The 19747-nt window shown below is 49.7% G+C and overlaps 1 protein-coding gene across 1 annotated transcript in view; it reads right to left on the bottom strand.

Moving 5' to 3' along the window:
- Nucleotides 1-2010: 2010 nt before the first annotated feature.
- Nucleotides 2011-19747, bottom strand: part of CHD5 (chromodomain helicase DNA binding protein 5) — a 60728-nt gene continuing 42991 nt past the window's right edge. The window contains exons 28-41 of the mRNA XM_066637430.1: nucleotides 19296-19384; nucleotides 18610-18743; nucleotides 17021-17165; nucleotides 15293-15452; nucleotides 14628-14698; nucleotides 13308-13437; nucleotides 12495-12584; nucleotides 9985-10119; nucleotides 9082-9190; nucleotides 8314-8446; nucleotides 6819-7014; nucleotides 6356-6519; nucleotides 5778-5892; nucleotides 2011-2129 (exon numbers count right to left, since the gene is read on the bottom strand). Coding sequence (XP_066493527.1) covers nucleotides 2011-2129; nucleotides 5778-5892; nucleotides 6356-6519; nucleotides 6819-7014; nucleotides 8314-8446; nucleotides 9082-9190; nucleotides 9985-10119; nucleotides 12495-12584; nucleotides 13308-13437; nucleotides 14628-14698; nucleotides 15293-15452; nucleotides 17021-17165; nucleotides 18610-18743; nucleotides 19296-19384 — 1790 coding nt within the window. The remainder of the gene's footprint in view (nucleotides 2130-5777; nucleotides 5893-6355; nucleotides 6520-6818; nucleotides 7015-8313; nucleotides 8447-9081; nucleotides 9191-9984; nucleotides 10120-12494; nucleotides 12585-13307; nucleotides 13438-14627; nucleotides 14699-15292; nucleotides 15453-17020; nucleotides 17166-18609; nucleotides 18744-19295; nucleotides 19385-19747) is intronic.

Below are 19747 nucleotides of genomic sequence, written 5' to 3'. Positions count from 1 at the left end.
TGGCTTGAGGAATCCAGGCAGAGAAACGTGCAAGCTCTTTCAAAGGGGGTGGATGAACAGTGGGGTGAGGAGTAGGCAGAGCCCCCCCCCCCCCCCACACACACACACATTGGCAGGAACTAGAGGCACTGAAACAGTGTTTCCAAATCAGCAGACTCTGAACAGTCTGGCACTCCTCTCCAACGTCCTGTGTGATAGTCACAGGAAAACTTCTGAGGTCCTCTCCTGATACTGCCCTTCTCTTGCATGCATGCACATGTACAGCTGTATGAATGTGAGCTGCAAGAAGCAAATCTCTATTCCTCCATAACTGGAAAGAGCAGGACTAGCCTGGCAGCAGGAGTTAGTCCCAGTTTTTGATGATGGTTAGGTTTTTTAAAAAAAATTGACAGGGCAGAAGCATGCATGTGAGCATTGGATAGGATGCGCTCACAACCTCCAATCACAAAAGTGGAGGAAGATATTAACCAGAAGAAACATTGATGTGGGGAGGCTGGAACAAGATTCAAAATACATAAGAGGATCTTGTGGCACAGCTGGCAGTGACACCCCAGGCACATGCCAATAGCTAGCTGCGACACATGCATGACCCCTTACCCCCGACATACACACAATTGCATGTTGCCAATTGTAGTTTTCATCCTGCTAAGGTCTCAGTTCAGGCAGTCACACCAAGCCAGGCAGCACAAGCCAACTCCAAGCTGGAAAGGCCTCTGAGAGATCTCTAAATACAAGCAACAGCACTGGCCTGACATTCCCACCTACTGACCTGTGCGCTTGTTGAAAACGGGCCCGTGATGACGCAGCCACCCCACAAATTAGCCTTGTGATGGAAACGAGCTAGACTGTCCCCCCTCAACTCCACAGGCCTTCCCGGCACTCAAGCCTCAAACCCCCAGACACAGTTCAGATGTACGTGTTCATAATTTAACAGGTGGCTGTGGCACATTAAATGACACATTGCATGTGGGAATTTGTCGCAATTCTATCACCACCAATACAGTGCTGAATGTTGACACTTTCAGCTGCCAGTCACGGTGGGGGGGGGGGGTAGGAAAATCAAGGGATGGATATGCACATGTGAATCAAGCCTGGTTTTCAAGCAGAGGCTGGTGACCTGCCAGGGATGCTATAGCAGTGGCCTGTGCAGATCAGGGGATTGGACTAGATGACCTCTTAGGCACCTTCCGCCTCTGTGAATCTAGGGTGCATCTATGGCGCACACATCCTGCATTGTCAGGAAAATGCCCAGCGCTCAAACCTCACTGTTTTGGCTTTGCATTGTTGTCCAAATCCATAAACCGTGAGCACAATCTGGACTATACTGAAATACTTTGAAGTCCCATTGATGCCAACGGGAGAGAAGGTTAAGCACATGGTTAACATTTCTGTGCCACAATGGGAATGGAAAGTGCTTACCTTTGCCAGATAGCCCCACCCTCTGGCAATGTACTCCTGGATTTAGCTGCCACACTTCTCTGATTTTAGCTGGCTTGTCCGAGCAAGAAGGGTTGCATCCTGATGCTGAACAAATGTCCAACCTGGGGTGCGCCCTCTGCTCAGAGGTCATTTCCCCACTGATGACAGCAGCATTTGCCCTCCCTGCCCCCCACAGCCCTAGAGTGAGCACAAACCTCCTTCAAACACAGGCAGGACAGCTGTCAGCCAGGAGCTTGCTCAGCTCACGACCCACACACACCCCAGGGGAAAAACCGAACAGACACACGGCACTTGTAGCGACACGAAGCCCACTCCCAGTCTCTCATCTGGTAGCCTAGCGTGAATGTAAGAATGGAGGTGAAATGAGCGCCAGGCTGGCAGCGTGAGGCTCCTCTCCGCAATCCGGCCAAGGAGGTTTCAAGTCTTCGATAAGAAAAGTGCAAACAGAAAAACAAGGTACGAAGAGGTGAAATCCCGTCTCGGAGAAGTCTGTGAAATGGCCTTTGGGGGTTTGTCCTTTGTACGGTATGACCATGGCAAGCCCAGAGCCCCCCCCCCCAGGACCAGCCTCTAGTCTTCGATGCAGATGATGTCGTGTGGCCGGCCTTTGCAGTCCGTGGCTGCTCCATCTTTCAGGGACTCGGGAAGCTTTTTATCAGGGTGGCATGGGGGCGGCCCGGTGGGTGTGGCTGAAAAGACAGAAATGGAGCATTAGGGTCCCTAGCCTGATGGGCCTTGTGGGCAGTGGCGAGGCGCATCACGAGCTTCACCTGACAGACACTGTTTTTTTTAACACGATGAGCAATTTGGGAAGGAAGCTGAGCACCCATTTATGGACAATTGGCCCTATCAAGGAACAAGTCGCCATGCACTGCGCTATGCTATACAGAAGCATCTAGACAAGGTATCTGGGGCAGCCCCCCCCCCCAATTGAACATACTGTGGTAGTCAAGGGTGAACTGGGTCAGTCACTCTTTCTCTCTCTCAGCCTCATCAACCACACAGGGTTGTTATGAGGACAAAAGCAGGAGAGGAACCACGTACACCACTCTCAGCTCCTTGGAGGAAGGGCGGTATAAAAATGTGGAAAATGAAGTCATTAATGTTCAGGCCCAAATCTGAACCAAAGTGACTGCAGGCACCTTGGGGGGGGGGGGGAATCAAATCTCTCAGAGGCATGAAATCCAAAGCTGCTTCTTTGAAATACCGTCAACGACTAATGTTGCAGCCATGTCTTGGGACTCACACTGCTTTCTGGTGTTCACACAAAAGATTTAAGGAGCCCAGTCGTGCCTCACCAATGACTGGTCCGGACTATACGTTCCTGGTGAATGGTTGACGCCAAGCAGGCCCCTGCAAAGGAGCTTGGGATTGGGAGGTACCCAGAAACAGTTTGCGGAGTACTGGGGTGGACGGGCTGAACTCTCCAAAGATCAGGAGCAATCAATGTCAATAATCAATAATGGACTGAAGCCTGCAGCCAGCTGGTGGAGGGGAAACCTAGCTGGGGCAAAGGTGTAGCTGCCAAGCAAAGGCCGGGGACAACCACACAGCAAGGAAGGGGCCTTCTGTTGGGCTGAACACTCTCGGGGTCCACACCTAGGGGTAGCTGAGGAGGCTCCAAATTTGACCCAATCATCCCAGAAGAGCAGCTCTATTTCTGCCACAAAGTGAGCAAGCTGACTCCCCCCTTCCCACACCACTCCATGCCTAGGACCAAAGAATGAGCATCATCCGTGCAAAATGTCACTTCTAAAGTACACAAATAATGGTGATTTCAACTAGTGCTCTTTTGCCATGCAGGCTGTACGGACACATAAGTGTCTTCACACTTATACACACCCTCACCTTAGCTCCCCTAAACTAGCTCCCGCTGAAAACACCAAACAGCTTGAACTGTGGCCACGATAATGGCTATGAGATGCCTGCTCACGACTCCTGTCCTCTGTATTCCCAGGGCTGGCCCATCCACGAGGCCAACTGAGGCTGTTGCCTCAGGCAGCAGATTGGTGGGGGACACTCAACTCTGTTGCCTTCCCCTCATGTACTGGAAAAGGAAGGGGGGGGGCAGAGAGGAAGAGGAAGTGTGGAGGGGAAGGGAGTGCTGTGCTGGAATACTGCAGAGCAGGAGTAAGACTGGTACATCGTTGGGTAAGGGGGCAGCATTGGCATGGCGCCTCAGGCATCAGGAGGTCTTGGGCCAACCCTGTACATTACCCTGCCAAAGCATAAACTATGCCTTCTAATGGTCTAAGCTACCTCACAGGGCATAAGGATTAAAATCACCCATCCCTCAACATTTTGAAAGACTATAACAAACACATATACCACATCAATAAGGCCCCCATTCAGTAGATCCTTCCCAGCCAGCATCCTAGCAAAGACCACCACCCACATCCACTCAAAAAGGTGCTGAAGAGGGCAAGCAAAATTCCCACCTTCCTCATGAGGTGAGGCTACAATGTTTAGTGTTTCTGAGCATGGAAAAGGCCATTCGGAAGGCGTAATTATAAAATGACATGTAGTGGGAGAGAAGCTTCTCTCCTTATTTCCCAAGATTAGAACCAGGAGTCATCCAATGAAATTGCCGTGAGAAATTTAGGACTGACTAAAGGAAGCACATCTTCACATGGTATATTGTTAACCTGCGGATCTTCCTGCCACAAGATAGGATGTCCGCTAATGTGGATAGCTTTCAAACAGGACTGAGCATCTCCATAGAGGAGCAGAGGTCTGTCAGTAGCTGTCATGAAGGCTAAGTGCCACCTCCAGTTTTAAGTAACTGTAGGAAAGAGGTCTACCTTCATCTCCTGCTTGTGGGCTTCCTGGAAGCAGCTCACGGGCCACCTTGTGGAAACAAGGTGCTAGACTAGATGGGTCTGCTTTGACCTAATCAAGTAGGGCTCACCTGATATTGTTATGGTCAAGAGTGGAACCTCCAGCTGTGGAAACACTCTACCCCCAAATAGAAGTTGCTGGAGAGCAACAGCAAGGAAAGGCTGCCTTCACACTCTGTCTTGTAGGCAACTGGTGGACCACGACTGGAAATGAGGTGCTGGGCTAGATAGGCCCCCTGTGGCCTGATTCAGCCGTGCTTATCCTGAGTTCTTATAAGCATACCCACTGTCTGCCCCAGTAGATGATCTATTAAACTTTGCTAGAGAGCCAATGGGGCACAATGGGTGAAGCATCAGACCAGGATTAAGACCCACACACAGCTCTGAAGCTCACCAGGTGACCACCTTCCTCACGCCAAACTCCCTCAGTAGCTCTCCCCACCACCACCACCGCAGCCTTCTGCAAACCAGCTCTTCTGGAACCCCTCCCCAACTGCTGCCCCCTTCCTTCCAAGAAACAAGAAACAAGATTGTGTCCTTTGTCAACCTTGGCTTCTTGGTGCGGGTCCTCCTGTCTTTTTCTTTGCAATTTCACAGAGTCCTAATTTAAGGCAAAAGTTGCAGCCCCCCCCCCCAGCACCACCACCCCCAGTTCAGAAAGCAAAGTCCAAAAGCAAGATTGGGTCCATTCTTTAGGGTGTGGAAGCTGGATCCCTCCCTGGCTCCGAGTCTGTTTCCAAGCCATCTGGGGCTAACTCAAAAGCCCAGAACCATTTTGGGATAACATCAAAAGCCATTTTCTCCCTTGCACGGTCACACACCAAATGCCCAGGATCCCGACAAGGACAGACATATTCAGTTGTGGGTCTGCTGGGTTCAGCCTTCTCAATGTAAGGTTCAGGCTGTGGAACTCCCTGCCCCATGAGGCTTTGATAGGCCCCTTTTTCTTAGCATCCAGGTGCTTTTGGCACACATGAAAACACAGCTCTGTGGGTTCTCCTCTTTTCTTAGTTCTGTCAACACTGTTTGGCCTTAACCTTTTAACACTCATGTTCAACCCATTTCTGCCCAGCCCACAGGTGTACACATTTGATCCCTGTTGCGTATATGCAATGTTGGGCAGACTTAAACTTATTTTCCTATTCTTCATGTTCGTTGGTCCCCCAGAGTGAGGGGGAGCAATTTCTTACAGGACAGAGGCAGGGTGCGAAGAGTTTAATTAAAAAATACTGATCCCGCCCTAGCCTTACAGATGGAACGACAGCACACAGTGTATCAGAAATTAAGAAGTGTGTCCTTACCTCTTGTAGCAATGAGAATTGCAGAAGAAACTCTTGCAAGCAGCTAAATATCTATTAATAAGAGAGAAAACAGCTGGCTTGCTGAATGCCTTTTGGTTCCTGGCTCTTGGCCCCCACTTTAAAATTTGTCCTCTTAAGAGAGAGAGAGAGAGAAAGACCCAAGGAAAAAAAGGGGATGCCCCAAGGAACCTCAACTCACCTGCTACATAAGGTCCCAGGGGCATCTGGCTGTAGTTGACAAGTCCGCCAGGTCCCGGACTTCGGAAATTTGGCCCAAAATTGTTACTGTAGATCTGAGAAGAGCTGAAGGAGGCCTGAGGGCAGAGATCAGAGAGCCTTTCTTTAACTAACACAGTGCACCCCCCCCCCCCCAAAGGCTCAAAGCAGATCATTCAGTATTTGGAAAGGAGAAATAAAAATGTGACTTTTTTTTTCCTCATCACCCAATAAAGCATCTTAACAATGTAACAAAACAAGCAGATCTCTGCCCAGAGATGTTTATAGTTTACACATTTCAAATGTGTATTACAATACAGTGGTGGGGGGGGGGAGAGAGAAACAGGTTGGCTGGACCAAGTTCAGTTGCAGCAGAACAAAAAAAAAAAAGGAGGTGTTTTATGGTTTGGCAATATGTTTAGGGCATGTGCAGAGTGCATTTCCCCCATTAGCAATTGACCAACACCAATTTCTTCTATAATTTCTTCTTCTCTTTCTTCTTCTCAAGAGAAGAAGGAAAGGGGGGGGCAGGAAAGAGGGGTTTTTGACTCCCTGGCTAACCTGCTGGATGGTGGGGTCGTTTCCCCGGTTCGTCAGGCGGCTGAGGATGCTGCGTTCAGACATCTGGAGGCGAGCAGCCACAGGCGGGATGCGGGACAACATGGAGGGTAATCGGGTGACGTCGGCCTTCATGTCGCTCAGGAGCTCTTCCAGCTGGTTTAAGACTGCATCAAAAAGACCGGCATGATCAAGATGTGCACATTTTCCCTTGTGTCATTAGAAGCTAATGAGGAGGAGGAGGGGGCAGGCATGTGGCTTGATGGAGTCCCGACCAGCTTATCCTGAAAGGGAACTAAGGTTGGAGAGACAGGTGCCTTATGCTATTAGGCTAAAGACAGCTTCATCCCAAGTTCTGGGGGAGGTTTCAAGAGGGAGGGAAGGGGAAGATGACCCTCCCAGACTTCCCTGCTGGACTGGCAGAGAATGCTGGAGGGAAGGGGGGAGAGACAGCAAAAGGTTCCACCTTTGTGAAGAACAGCGTTGGCAGGCTTGTTCCCGGCGAGAGATTCTTTGGACAGGTGCTGGTGGCTCTCGGCAAGGCACTCCACTTCGGCCAGCCGGGCGTTCAGGGCCATGGCTGGGTGATTGGGGTCCTGGGTCATGTTGAGGTATGCGGCCCTGCGCAGCTGCTCCTCAATCACCAATGCTTGTTCCAGCAACTGGGGAAGCCAAAACACAAAAGGAGGTGAGGTGGTAACAAGTCGGCAACCCTGGTTTTTCGACCTGCGTGTGGTTCTCACATCAGGCAGCATTTAGCTCTGCAGGCACATTCAAAGAGGAGAGGCTGAGGCAGGACAGGCACACAAGTCCTCCATGTGTAAGGGCAGTGTACCTGCGAAGAGCATTTGATGGGGGGGCACAAGAGAGGGAAGGCTTTCCAGGTTGTATCTACATTGGCCACTACAGGAAGTAATATTTTTGGACTAAGGAGACCCTTGGTCTGATCTGGCGAGGGTCTTCTCATTCAGATTCACGATCCATGGGGCGGGAGGGAATGGGGGCCCTGGGAAGAGAAAGGCCAGAGGCTTGGACCCTTCAGCCCAGTGTTTCTCAAACTGTGGGTCGGGACCCACTAGGTGGGTCGTGAGCCAATTTCAGGTGGGTCCCCATTCATTTCAATATTTTATTTTTAATATTTTAGACTTGATGCTACCATGGTATGTGACTGCATTGGGGGAAATATCACATGTCTACTTTTAACAGGCTACTATATATATGCTTTTAACAGTGATAGTAAATGGCACTTAATCGTGAGTAGGATTGCAGCCTAGGATTGCTAAAAAAAATCCTGCTTTATGATGTCACTTCTGGTCATGACATCACTTCCAGTGGGTCCTGAAAGGCTCTCATTCTAAAAAGTGGGTCCCGGTGCTAAATGTGTGAGAACCACTGCATCAGCCTACCCAGTGATTTGAAGCATGGATTTAAACTGACCCACTGAGGGAAGGAGGAAATCTCTGAAGGTTCAATGTAGCTATCGTAGCTCATGACTGAGGATGGGCCTGTCCTCTACCCATTTGCTGGATCCTTTTCTAGCCCACCAAAACATAAAAACAAAAATTACTTGATGCAAAAACTAAAAAAAAAAAATTATTTGACACAAGTTATATTGTCAAGTGCCACAGGGTTGTGTTTTGGGCCTGTACTGTTCAACATTTTTATAAATGATCAGGATGAGGGGGCAGTGGGGATGCTTATCAAACTGGCAGGTGACATTAAATGCCCTGGAAGACCACATTAGGATTCATACTGATCTTGACAGGCTCCACCAATGGGCCTATAACAGCAAGATGAAGTTCAGCAGAGACAAGGGTCAAGTTGTGCAAGTTGGGGCAAAAATCCAGAGGCACAAGATGGGGGGGGGGGGAAGCTGACTTGTTGGCAGCATATGTGAAAAAGATCTAGGAGACAGGCAATCCTCAAGGGACACCCCACGCACACGTCTCCCCAGGGTTCACCTTGAACCGCCGAGCCAGGAATTTGTTCTTCATCTCCAGATAGTTGCCCTTGTGGATCTCTGACTTGAAGGGCTCATTGAGGATGAGGTAACGGGGGTCGTTCTGGATGTCCTGCCAGCGGGCGTAGCCGTGGCTGAGCGGAAGGGTAGGCATTAAGGGAAATGCATCAGATCATGAAATTGTCTCCTCAATAATTTTAAATCACAAAAAGCACACGTGATATTTTTTGTTAACGTCTCATTAGAGAGAGAATAGAATTTGAGGTCCCTTAAATTCCACCAGCTCCAAAACTCTGTTGCAAGCAGGCAAGAAGCCGGTCCCCCCAAAATGACCTAGAATTCGTCAGGGAAGGCAGTCACAGCTGCTCCTGTGCCGAAACAGGATATGACACCTCTACTTGCAAAAAGCATTATTGTGACATCAGAGCAGACCAGCCAATGGCACGAAGGGAAAGAGAGAAGGGGCCAATCGGGGCTGGCATGAGTATATTGCATGAGATATTTTCTCCGAGGATGAAATTACAATGTCTTTTACTGATTGCCCCTCAGATATTAAGCCCGTAGTTGCCAGAATTTTTGGCACCACTTCAATAGGACACTTATATGAACTTTTCCCCCTGTCATGAGAGCTAGAAACCTGCCTGGTTTGAGATTCAAGTGGACAGGAAGAGTCATGAACACACCAGATAGCACCTCCCTTCCACTCAACTCCCTCCTGCTCCCTCCTGCTGACACCTTCCCGCAGCCCCACCTTAACCCCAAAGGATACGTGACGATCCCTGCCAGGAGCCAGTAATCATGCCTTCGGTGCCAGATGTCGTAGATCTTCCCTGGAGAGACGGCCGCCCTCTCCTCATTCTGCCACAGCGTGTGCAGCTCTGCGGAGCCAAGGAAGAGCGAGAGGGCACATTCACACATGCACTGTAAAAGAAATTACTAATGGCTCCTGTGAGACCAAAGTATCAACATTAACCAAGTACCGACCCACAGAGGAGGCGCACCATTTTGTCTCTGCATGGTTCCCAACCTAGAAGGCACTGTTTCGTTTGAAATTGTATTTCATTCAATGTAGAGAGTACCGAAGCAGTACTGCCTCACCTGCTTTTGGCTTCCTGCTTCCCCCGCCTCTTTATGAGTTGCGGTTTGACCACTCTGATACAGGCACAGAAGAATTCCTTGCCCTCAGAGGAGTCTGCCTGACGCTTCTCTGCAGGAGTCTCCGGGCTGGTCTCAGGAGGCAGGCCCAGATCAGTGACTCATGCCGAAACACAAGAGTGGTGAGCAGCCCTCCAACGCAATTCAAGACAGAGACAGCAGCCTGAGCAAGGTCACCCCAGTGTGTCCTGGAGCTTGAAGCAGCATGTCGTAGGCTGGCCTCCCTTACCTGATGATGCACCAGCCTCAGTTCCTCCCACTCCACGGATTGCAAAAGGAACTGGGAGACAGAGCAGAAGAGGAAATGTGGAGGACAGGAGAGTCTGAGATACTCTAGCCTAATACTCCTGTTCTCCACGCTTCCTCTTCTGCTCTGTCCCCCTCTTCCAACTGGAGGAGAAAGAGCAGCAGTGGAGCTGAGTGGGCAGACAGAGGTGCCCCCCCCAAAAAAAAATCTGCTGCCTGATGGATGGGCTGGAACTATCAGCATTTCAAGAAGCTGGACGAGCTTGTTCACCTGTGAAACCCCCATCCGCAATGTTGAACATAAAGCGGATTCCATTCTTGTCATCCTTCTTCCCATCCTCTTCCTCCTTTTCACCATTTTGCTGAGGCTCTGCTGGTTCCTTTTCTTCTGCTTTCACTTCATCTGCTGAGGAAATATAGTGAACGTCAGACAAGAGGGGGCCGCGGTCCCCCAGTAAGCTGGCACTGAAGCCATCCCCAGCTGGTGGGGACTGCCCAGACCTCTGCTGAAGAGACTCTGAGCACCATCCTGATTGGTGTGAGATGACAGGTGCCAGGTGCCCGGGTACCAGCCCTTGGCTTTCCACCACCACAATGCATCAGCAACAACGGGGTCTTCAAAATGCTGGCAAGGGGCAGGAACTCATCCTGGTGTTCTAGAACTGTCAATTTCGCTCCAGGGAAATTAACAAGGAGCAGATTTTTCAGCCTAACAAGATGGCAGAAATATTCTGGAATGACTCAGGCTCCATGTGTCATCTCCACTGGACCCCTGGTGTGGTCAGCCTACCTCCAGCAATTCCCAGAAAATCTGTGGAGCACCCTAGCTTGTGCCCTCAGAAAGAAACAAATTAATTCGTCTTGGCACAGTGAACAAATGTGGGCACAAGCCTAACCTGGTCTACTCAGAAGTAAGTCCTATTTTGTTCAATGGGGCTTACTTCTCAGGAAAGTGTGGTTAGGACTGCAGCCTGTGGCTGTATCTATTCTGCATTTCTGGGCAGGAGGTCTGGTCTGGAGGGTAGAGCCTCCGTTAGCCCGAAGATAACATCAGAAGGTCGCCAGTTCGAGGACACCGGCAGCTCCCTGAATGGCGAGACCTTGAAGCAGCTGACAAGCCCGGCTGAGTGATTCCACCTGCTCTTGGTGTGAGCAAGAAGCGTCTTGGCTGCCCTGCATGTGAGAGATGGAGCTGCTTGTCAGCCTGCCTGGGAGAACTGGAGGCCAGAAGTGAGACCAAACCAGGAAGATCCATTCTGAAATGTTGTTGGTTCTTGAAAGAGAGAACCTCTATGACTGTAAAAATCCCCTTGAGGGATTTAGAAACACCTGCCTGTGTAAACCGCCTTGAATAAAGTCAGAGGAGTAAACCGATGACCAGAAAGGCGGTATATAAATACCGAGTTAAATACCAAGTTGTTATTATTTCTACCAAGGTGCAAGAGCAGAATAAGGAACTGGATATGTAAGTTCAGCAGGCTCAGAAAACGGATTTTGGTGTTTTTTTTGGGGGGGGGGGTTCTAATCTATCTGACCCTCCCCCCCAAACCCTGAGAATCGCAAAGACTGCAGCTATGTAAGACTTGAAGAAAAAGATTTCACAAGGCATTGCTTTTGGGTGAAGAACACACCCAAGTTTCTAGTCCTCAAGCACAGGGTGTATTTTCAATCCTAAGAAAACCAGAGTGGGAGACTGAGCATGCAGAAGGCAAGACTTCAGTATCACAAACAGGTTTTTGACATAACCGCCAGAAGCAAATTGAGGGAAGGCACACCAATTTGCTTCAAATGTGAATATGTCAGCCCATCCTGGATTATTAGTCATGCACATTGGGGCAAAAAATCAAAACTTTAGATATAGGCTGATGGGTTCTGAGCTGTCTGTGACAGATCAGGAGAGAGATCTTGGGGTGGTGGTGGACAGGTCGATGAAAGTGTCGACCCAATGTGCGGTGGCAGTGAAGAAGGCCAATTCTATGCTTGGGATCATTAGGAAGGGTATTGAGAACAAAACGGTTAGTATTATAATGCCGTTGTACAAATCTATGGTAAGGCCACACCTGGAGTATTGTGTCCAGTTCTGGTCGCCGCATCTCAAAAAAGACATAGTGGAAATGGAAAAGGTGCAAAAGAGAGCGACTAAGATGATTACGGGGCTGGGGCACCTTCCTTATGAGGAAAGGCTACGGCGTTTGGGCCTCTTCAGCCTAGAAAAGCGACGCTTGAGGGGGGACATGATTGAGACATACAAAATTATGCAGGGGATGGACAGAGTGGATAGGGAGATGCTCTTTACACTCTCACATAATACCAGAACCAGGGGACATCCACTAAAATTGAGTGTTGGGCGGGTTAGGACAGACAAAAGAAAATATTTCTTTACTCAGCGTGTGGTCGGTCTGTGGAACTCCTTGCCACAGGATGTGGTGCTGGCGTCTAGCCTAGACGCCTTTAAAAGGGGATTGGACGAGTTTCTGGAGGAAAAATCCATTATGGGGTACAAGCGATGATGTGTATGCGCAACCTCCTGATTTTAGGAATGGGTTAAGTCAGAATGCCAGATGTAGGGGAGGGCACCAGGATGAGGTCTCTTGTTACCTGGTGTGCTCCCTGGGGCATTTGGTGGGCCGCTGTGAGATACAGGAAGCTGGACTAGATGGGCCTATGGCCTGATCCAGTGGGGCTGTTCTTATGTTCTTATGTTCTTATGTTCTTATTTCAGCCAAGAAGTTGGGATAGTTTGGAAATGGGATATCTCTGGAATGCAGGCCCAGATTTTACCTGGTTTAGATTCTGTGCCGCTCCCTTTACAGGGACTCCTGCTTAAATCTGGCTTTTCTGCTGGCTTTTCATTCTCAGGGACAGCCTCATCTGCAGGAACTGGAGTGGCAAGGTCAGGGTAGGGGGAGTTGCAGGAACAAGGGGAAGACAACAAAGGGCCACGTAAGCCAATAGGAAAATGGTTGTAGATCCCATCAAACCACGTTGCTGAGATGAAGATGAACCACACCGCACAGTTCCCTGGGCCCAGGTTTCCCATAACCCAGCCTATGAGTCTCAATAGTTAACCTTTTACTTTTAAGGGTGCAATCCTAACTCTTACGTCAGTGCTTTCCAGCCAATGGGTGCCAATGGGACGTGTGCTGCATCCTGCAGTTGGGTGCCACTCACGGAGGCCTCCTCAGTGTCCGGGAATGTTTGTTCTCTTACAGCATTGCCCTTATGTCAGTGCTGGAAAGCACTGACATAAGGGGTTAGGATTGCGCCCTAAGTTAACCAAAACCAGCGGGAAATGTAGAAAACTACATTTCAGACCATTGATTTCTTTCTATCAAAATATGTCTGTGAATACATCTGTTTGTCTTCCATCAAATGGACACATCAGAGTCCAGAATGTCTCAAATTGGTTGGTTCACCTTTTTGGCCTGGGTGCCTAACGCTTTATGAGTTGCAACTGGTCCCAATGTGCTGAGTGACACTGCTTGAATTACAGAAGGGAAGTCATCCAGGGGTGGCCCAAAATCCCACACACACCCCCCCACCATATGACTTCCCTATGGTGGTTCAGCCCCCAGACCAGATGCAGGCCCTCACCTTTAACCGGATGCTCAGACTGAGATTCTGCCTTCTCGCGCTCCTCCATGCTCTCCTCTCCCGCTTTGGCTTGGCCCTCTGCAGTCTCTTCCTTGTCATTGTTCTCCATCTTCTCCCCACTTCCTGGCACCTTAATGCAAAGCACAGCTTGAGTTGTTCCAGGCCCAAGGGGGTTGATGCAAGCTCAGTGGTGTAGTGGCAAAACTTTGATGTGCATGAATTCAATAGCCACGCCCCCCAGGATCATATGGACTTATTCCCAGGTAAATTTCATTGGATGGTTGCCTTAATGTGACCCAAGCCATATAGCAGCTCTCAAGCAGCCCTTGAGAAAGACAATTTCCCATTAATATTGGTCCCTAGGCAAATGCCTCAGTTTGTCTCCTGCTGAGCCTGCTTCTCAGCTCAGATCCTTTGACCAAAGTTTACTGGCCATATAGGAGCCTCTGCATTTTACCAATCTGGGCATGACTCTTGCCTGGAACTAGGCACACTTAACAGAGCAGGAGCAGTAGTTCCTGCAGAGAAGCAATAGGCAACCTCCTCTGTTGATGAGAACGGAATCCCCTCACATGGAGATGGAGCCGATGATACCCTTGGGCACTGCCAGGCCTCCTTCATGAGGCTCAACCCTTGCAGTGAAAAGAAACAGCAGAGAAAAGCAGCAAGCAAATGGAACAAAGGTGAGGAAGTGGGTGTTTTGGGAAGAACCTAGAATTTAAGCAGCAGCCACTCATTCCCAAACAGTGCTCCATATGCACAGGAATAAACTAAGAACCCAAAAGGCCCATCCACAGGGAAGACTGCCTAAGAGGTCTCTGTATGAGTCGCTGCTCTGGCCTCCCTCCAGTCAGCCTCCACAGCAGGGCAGGGGATTGTGCCACAGTCCTGTGTCAGCGTCAGTAGAGAGTGATGGGATCCCTCTGGAAGGAGAGATGTGTCAGAATCGCTGGCCTGGAAGGAGGCTACATCTCGCATCTCTGAATGAGTCACTCCTTAGAGCAGCCATTTTCAACCACTGTGCCATGGCACACTAGTGTGCCGCGAGTGGTCCACAGGTGTGCCACAAGAATTTGTGGGAAGATCATTTATTAGTAGGGCCAATGGGGATGTGAGCCCCCCACTGGCAGCATGTGTGCCTTGTCAAAGACCTGATGGTGTACCTTGACAATTTTGATGCCTTGTCAGTGTGCCACGAGTTGAAAAAGATTGAAAATTGCTGCCTTAGAACCAGTCAGAAAACCACCCCTGAAAACCACAAACAAACTGCAACAATTGAACTTCTACTTGGAAATGAACCTCCAGCTGGTGCTGCCTCACCTGGTTCTCCCGCAACTTCTTTGCCTTCTGTTCGACTTGCTCCTTCTCCTCAGTGCTCCCAAGCTGTGCATCTGAAACCAATAGTAAAGTGCAGGCCGAAAACACAGGCAGTGTGACTAGACCCTTGGAGACTAACATGGAAAACCTTTAAGGCAGTGGTTCTCAAGGGTTTAGGCACCAGGACCCACTTTTTAGAATGAGAATCTGTCAGGACCCACCAGAAGTGATATCATGACCAGAAGTTACATTATCAAGCAGGAAAATATTTAACAATCCTAGGGCACAATCCTAACCAGGTCTACTCAGAAGTCCTATTTTGTTCAGTGGGGCTTACTCTCAGGAAAGTGTGCAGCCCTAGGCTGCAATCCTACCCACGAGTAAGTGCTATTTACTATCACTGTTAAAAGCATATATATAGTAGCCTGTTAAAAGTACAGACATGTGACATTTCCCCAAATGCAGTCACATACCATAGTAGCATCAAGTCCAATATATTAAAAATAAAATTTTGAAATGAATGGGAACCCACCTGAAATTGGCTCATGACCTACCTAGTGTGTCCCGACCCACAGTTTGAGAAACACAGCTTTAAGGTTCTTAAATCCGTCTTGGATGTCCAGGGTCATCACTCTCTCTAACGACCAACACATGTCAATTTTTTTTACCTGGTTGGGATGTGGGCCCCAGTTGCCCGTGAGCTGGACTGGCTGGGACTGGTGTGTTTGGATCTGAAGAGAGAACCTCGCTGCATTTCTTGCCATCCGGTCCTTCTGGGATGAGGTCCGGGGTGCTGTACTTTCCATTCACGGGCTCGAATTCCTGAACCTAAAAATGGGAAAGGGCAAAAAGTGGAGCAAGGAAGATGGGGAAAGGCACCCAGTTACACTCCATAATGGAATTCTTTCTAAACTCTACAGACTGTGGTTGGTTATTGCAGAGGACATCAGGTGGCTCAGAAATCTGAAATAAAATGAATCTGAATAGGACAAATGCCATAGGAAGTAAATAAGTCATGCCCTCATCCGTCACACTCAATATTTATTTTTCTTTTCTTTTGTACTGCTCTTACTCCAAGGAGCTCAGGGTAGTGTGCATGGTTCCTTCCCTCCTTTTGTCCTCACAACATACCTGTGGGGCTGATCTCTCCCAGGTCACCCAAGAAGTTTCATGGCTGACCAGAGATTTGAACCTGGGTCTTCCAGGTCTTAGTCCAACTCCAAACCATGGCACCAGGGGTGTCAAACATAAGGCACGCAGGCCAAATGCAGCCCCTGGAAGCAATTTATCCAGCCCCTGTTATAAATGGGCTCTCCCAGCTTCATAATTGGGTTCTCCCATACCTTGAAAATTTGAACAAGGCCTGCATGTTCTTTTCTATCCTTTGCAGCTAGTGAGTTTCTTTGGGAGAACAAAGTGCTTATTTCTTATGTCACTTTCTGCTTAATGGTGTCACTTCTGGCCCTCAGCAGGCACCATGAATGCTAATGTCGGCCCTCTGTGTGCAACAAGTTTGACACCCCCGCACGACACCATCCTGGCTCAATATTCCATTCTTATGTTTGCAGTTTACTGTTTTTCCTCTAAGCATTTGCCACAAGTGGGTGCCCTTTGGGCTGAAAGGCGGATTACAAATCTAATAAATAAATAAATGCTCCATTTAGTAGAGGGAAATGCAGGATATAAATCATTAAGGAAGGAAGGAAGGAAGGAAGGAAGGAAGGAAGGAAGGAAGGAAGGAAGGGTGCGATGGGTGGTGTGATGGGAGGGCGTCCTTTTCAGGGTTGGCTAAAATCCTCCATTATGCTGAATGTTGATCCCTGCCTGCCCCAGTCCATCTATCTAGCAGCATCCCAGTCACTGCTTCCACTCCTGCTCTGTAGATGTGAAAAGATAAATGGGAACAGAGTGGAAGAGGATGTGTGGAGGAGAGGAGGGTGACGGGCTAAAGTGTCAGGCTGGCCGTTGAGGAAGTGGGCTGGCGGCGTGCCCACTTCCATCTGCCTGCCCACCTTCACTGTTCCACCTCCTCCCCCCACTCAAGGATGAGCAGAAGAGGAAGTGGGAAGGAGACAAATCTCTGATGCTTCAGCCCACTACTATCCTCTTCCGCCTGTGCTCTGTCCCCTACTTTTTGAAATCAGCATGTAGAAGCAGCAGAGGAGGTGGGTAGAGATAGGTGGGCTTTCCCTACCAACCTCATCCCTGAGACAACCATCTCAGTTGGCTGTACAGTTTGTCCAAAACAAAATGAAGACCAGCAATTTAACCCTGGGATTTAATCTCGCTGGCATTGAGTAGATGGAGCTGCTAGAGAGAGAGAGAGAGAGAGAGAGAGAGAGAGAGAGAGAGAACAATGTACCTGGAGAGCCACAAGGAAAGTGCTACTCACCCACCTTCTTCCTTACTAGTGACATCACCCCGATGCGTGTCAGTACATGCTGCCGGGACAGCCCCTCACGGGGGACCCCATCAGCAAAGGTCTCCGCACCATCAGCCCCTGGCTCACATAAGTGCCTCATGAACAGGGACACATAAGCTCTGGGGAAAACCAAGGGGAGGGAGAAGGCAAAGTCAATGGCCTTGAGCAGCCTCAAGGGGAAAAAAAATGCTGCTGGCAGACAACGTTTTTAAAAGGCATTCCCAAAAGTCATGGTCTTGTCAGCTAACTTGAACCTCCAGGTTCAGAAGCACTGAATCTCTGAATGCAATTGTGGGTGGGGGAGGAAAAGCACAGGGGGGAGGTTGAACTGGATGACAATATCCTGTGATTCTCTAGGCCTGCAGGTGCCTGCGTGGTGCAAAGAGAGCGGAGAGGCAGGTTTTCCCCTTCTCTCCCAAGACTATGATCAGGGATCATTCAACTGACAGGCAGGAGATTCAGACTGACAAAAGGACGTATTTATTCACACAGCATAGAATTACAGCCCAATCCTGAGCTGCCTGGAGCTCCGGGACCCGGCGGCTCCATGGAGGGTTACCACGGGAGGCTCCTCAGGAGAAGGGGACGTTCATCCCCTTCCCCCGAGTAAAGGAAGCAGCCCCGCAATGGGGCTACTCGCTTTAGCGGCGACTGATTGGTCGCCGCTAAAGTGAAGGCGCTCGTGTAGGGCGAGCAGCCCTGCCTGAGCGCCTTGGATCCTGCGGAGCTCAGCTCCGCGGATCTGCCTCTCCCCTGCCCCCAACACGCCTCCCCCATGCCCCCGTGCATGCCCCCCTCCCCAGAACGCCTCCCCCACGCCCCCGGCCATGCCTCCATCTCCCGTTCTGCAACCCGGCTCTGGTGGCGGCCCGGGAGTAAGCCCTGCAAACGTGCCGTAAGGCACGTTTTCAACTGTGGTTCGCACCGCGCCTAGGCTCTTAGTCTGTGGAACTTGTTGCCACCAGAGGTAGTTTCAGACACCTGAAGGCGAATGGACACGTTCATGGCCAATATGACTAGGGGGGATCCTTCGAGAGTCTAAACCAGTGGTTCCCAAACTGTGTGCTGCTGCTTCTGAGAGTGCCACAGTGAACTCACAGCGGCACAGTGGAATGTCCCCAGTGGCCTCTTCTTCCAGCCTCTCCCAGGTGCTGCCATCTTGGATAGCGTGAGATCTTGTGCAATCCAAGATGGTGCCATGCAGGACAGCCAGGAGGAAGAGATCACCATGAAAGAAGGGTGCCATGACCACGGCAAGTTTCGGTACCACTGGTCTAAATGTTGGTTACAGATTTCATTTCGGAAAATTTCTACCCCGCCTTTCTCATGGGTGGTGCAAAGCAGCTAGGGATCATAGACAACACAAACAAAAACAAACAAAAACAGCCAGAGTCACTTCACTCTGATAAGTTCTGCTATGCAGCTAAAACCCTGCCCAAAGAGTTGAAGGGGCCCAGCTCTTGAGCAGAAATGAAATCCCTTCTGCATGACACAACCCATCTGGGTTGACAGCTCCCAATGTCAAGACAAAGTACATGTGTGATGGGAAGGGTACCCCCGTACCTGAACTCCTTCTCACTCTTCCCGCGGAGATCTCGCACCAGCCAGTGAGAGTTAAAGGCATCTTGGGGAGGCATGCCCCAGCGCATGATTGCGTTGAGGAAGGCCTTGCGCTGTCGGGCGTTGAAACCCAGGACCTGAAAAGCGGCACAGAAATGGATGGGGAGGGGGAGAGGAAAAATATGACCCAGAGGTCATGCCCATCGCCAGAACATTTGGTTCATGCTGGCACAGTCAGGGCTGGCCCAAAATCTCCCAGCACTTGCCAAATGCTGTCGTTGTTCTCCTCTCAATCCGGTGATGTGCCAAACTCTATTCCATTCCGTGGATAGGAAAAGGAGGAAGAGATCAGAAAAGGAAGTGTGGTGGAGAGGAGAGTGGTGGGCTGGAAGGCCTCCATCTTTGACACTCTATCAAAGTGCCACACACCGCCACACTTCCTCATCTGCTCTGTTCTCACTTTCCTAACCAGGGAATGGAAGGAGGAGCCATGAAGATGAGTTAGCAGATGAAGATGGGTGCCCCCCCCCCGCCAATGTGCTACCTAAGGTGACTGCCTCGGTTCGCCTCATTGATGGGCCAGCCCTAAGCACAGTGCTGTCTCACAAGGATTTCAGAAGCTGCAAGTCCCAAGATACAACTGGCCGTGCCCTTGAAGTCTGACGAAACTTGCTGTGACTGAGACTTACCTCAATGTTCCCACCAACTCTTGCCAATAACGGTGGGAGGGGTTTGTCCCTATCACTCTTCAGTTGCCTCCGGGACTGTCTCCGGCCACCTAGAGAGTGTTAAATAGATACTGAAGTCAACCTTAGGAGTCCTGAAGTCAACCTCCTGGAGTCTCCAAAAGAGATTAAACATATTCATGCCCTCCCCAACCCTAGCCTTCCCTTAAGGGGGACAAAGAAAGACTGTCTACATCCAAAAGATTATAAAGTGTAAGTTATGCTCACTATAAGAACTAGAAACCTGGGCTTTAAAAGCAGAGATTTAAAAAAAAACAAACACAAAAATACAACGGCACAGGTTGCAAAGATTAGTGTCACTCATCAAATCTCAGCTTTGATGAGTGACACTGTTGTTTGCACCCTGTGCCATCGTATTTCTGTGTTCCCACAGACTCACAGTATACACACAGTCA

Source organism: Tiliqua scincoides, chromosome 9, assembly GCF_035046505.1.
Source record: "Tiliqua scincoides isolate rTilSci1 chromosome 9, rTilSci1.hap2, whole genome shotgun sequence".
Classification (NCBI taxonomy): Eukaryota; Metazoa; Chordata; class Lepidosauria; order Squamata; family Scincidae; genus Tiliqua; species Tiliqua scincoides.
The sequence above is the reverse complement of the archived record's forward strand: the minus strand, read 5'-3'. Positions and strand labels throughout refer to the sequence as shown.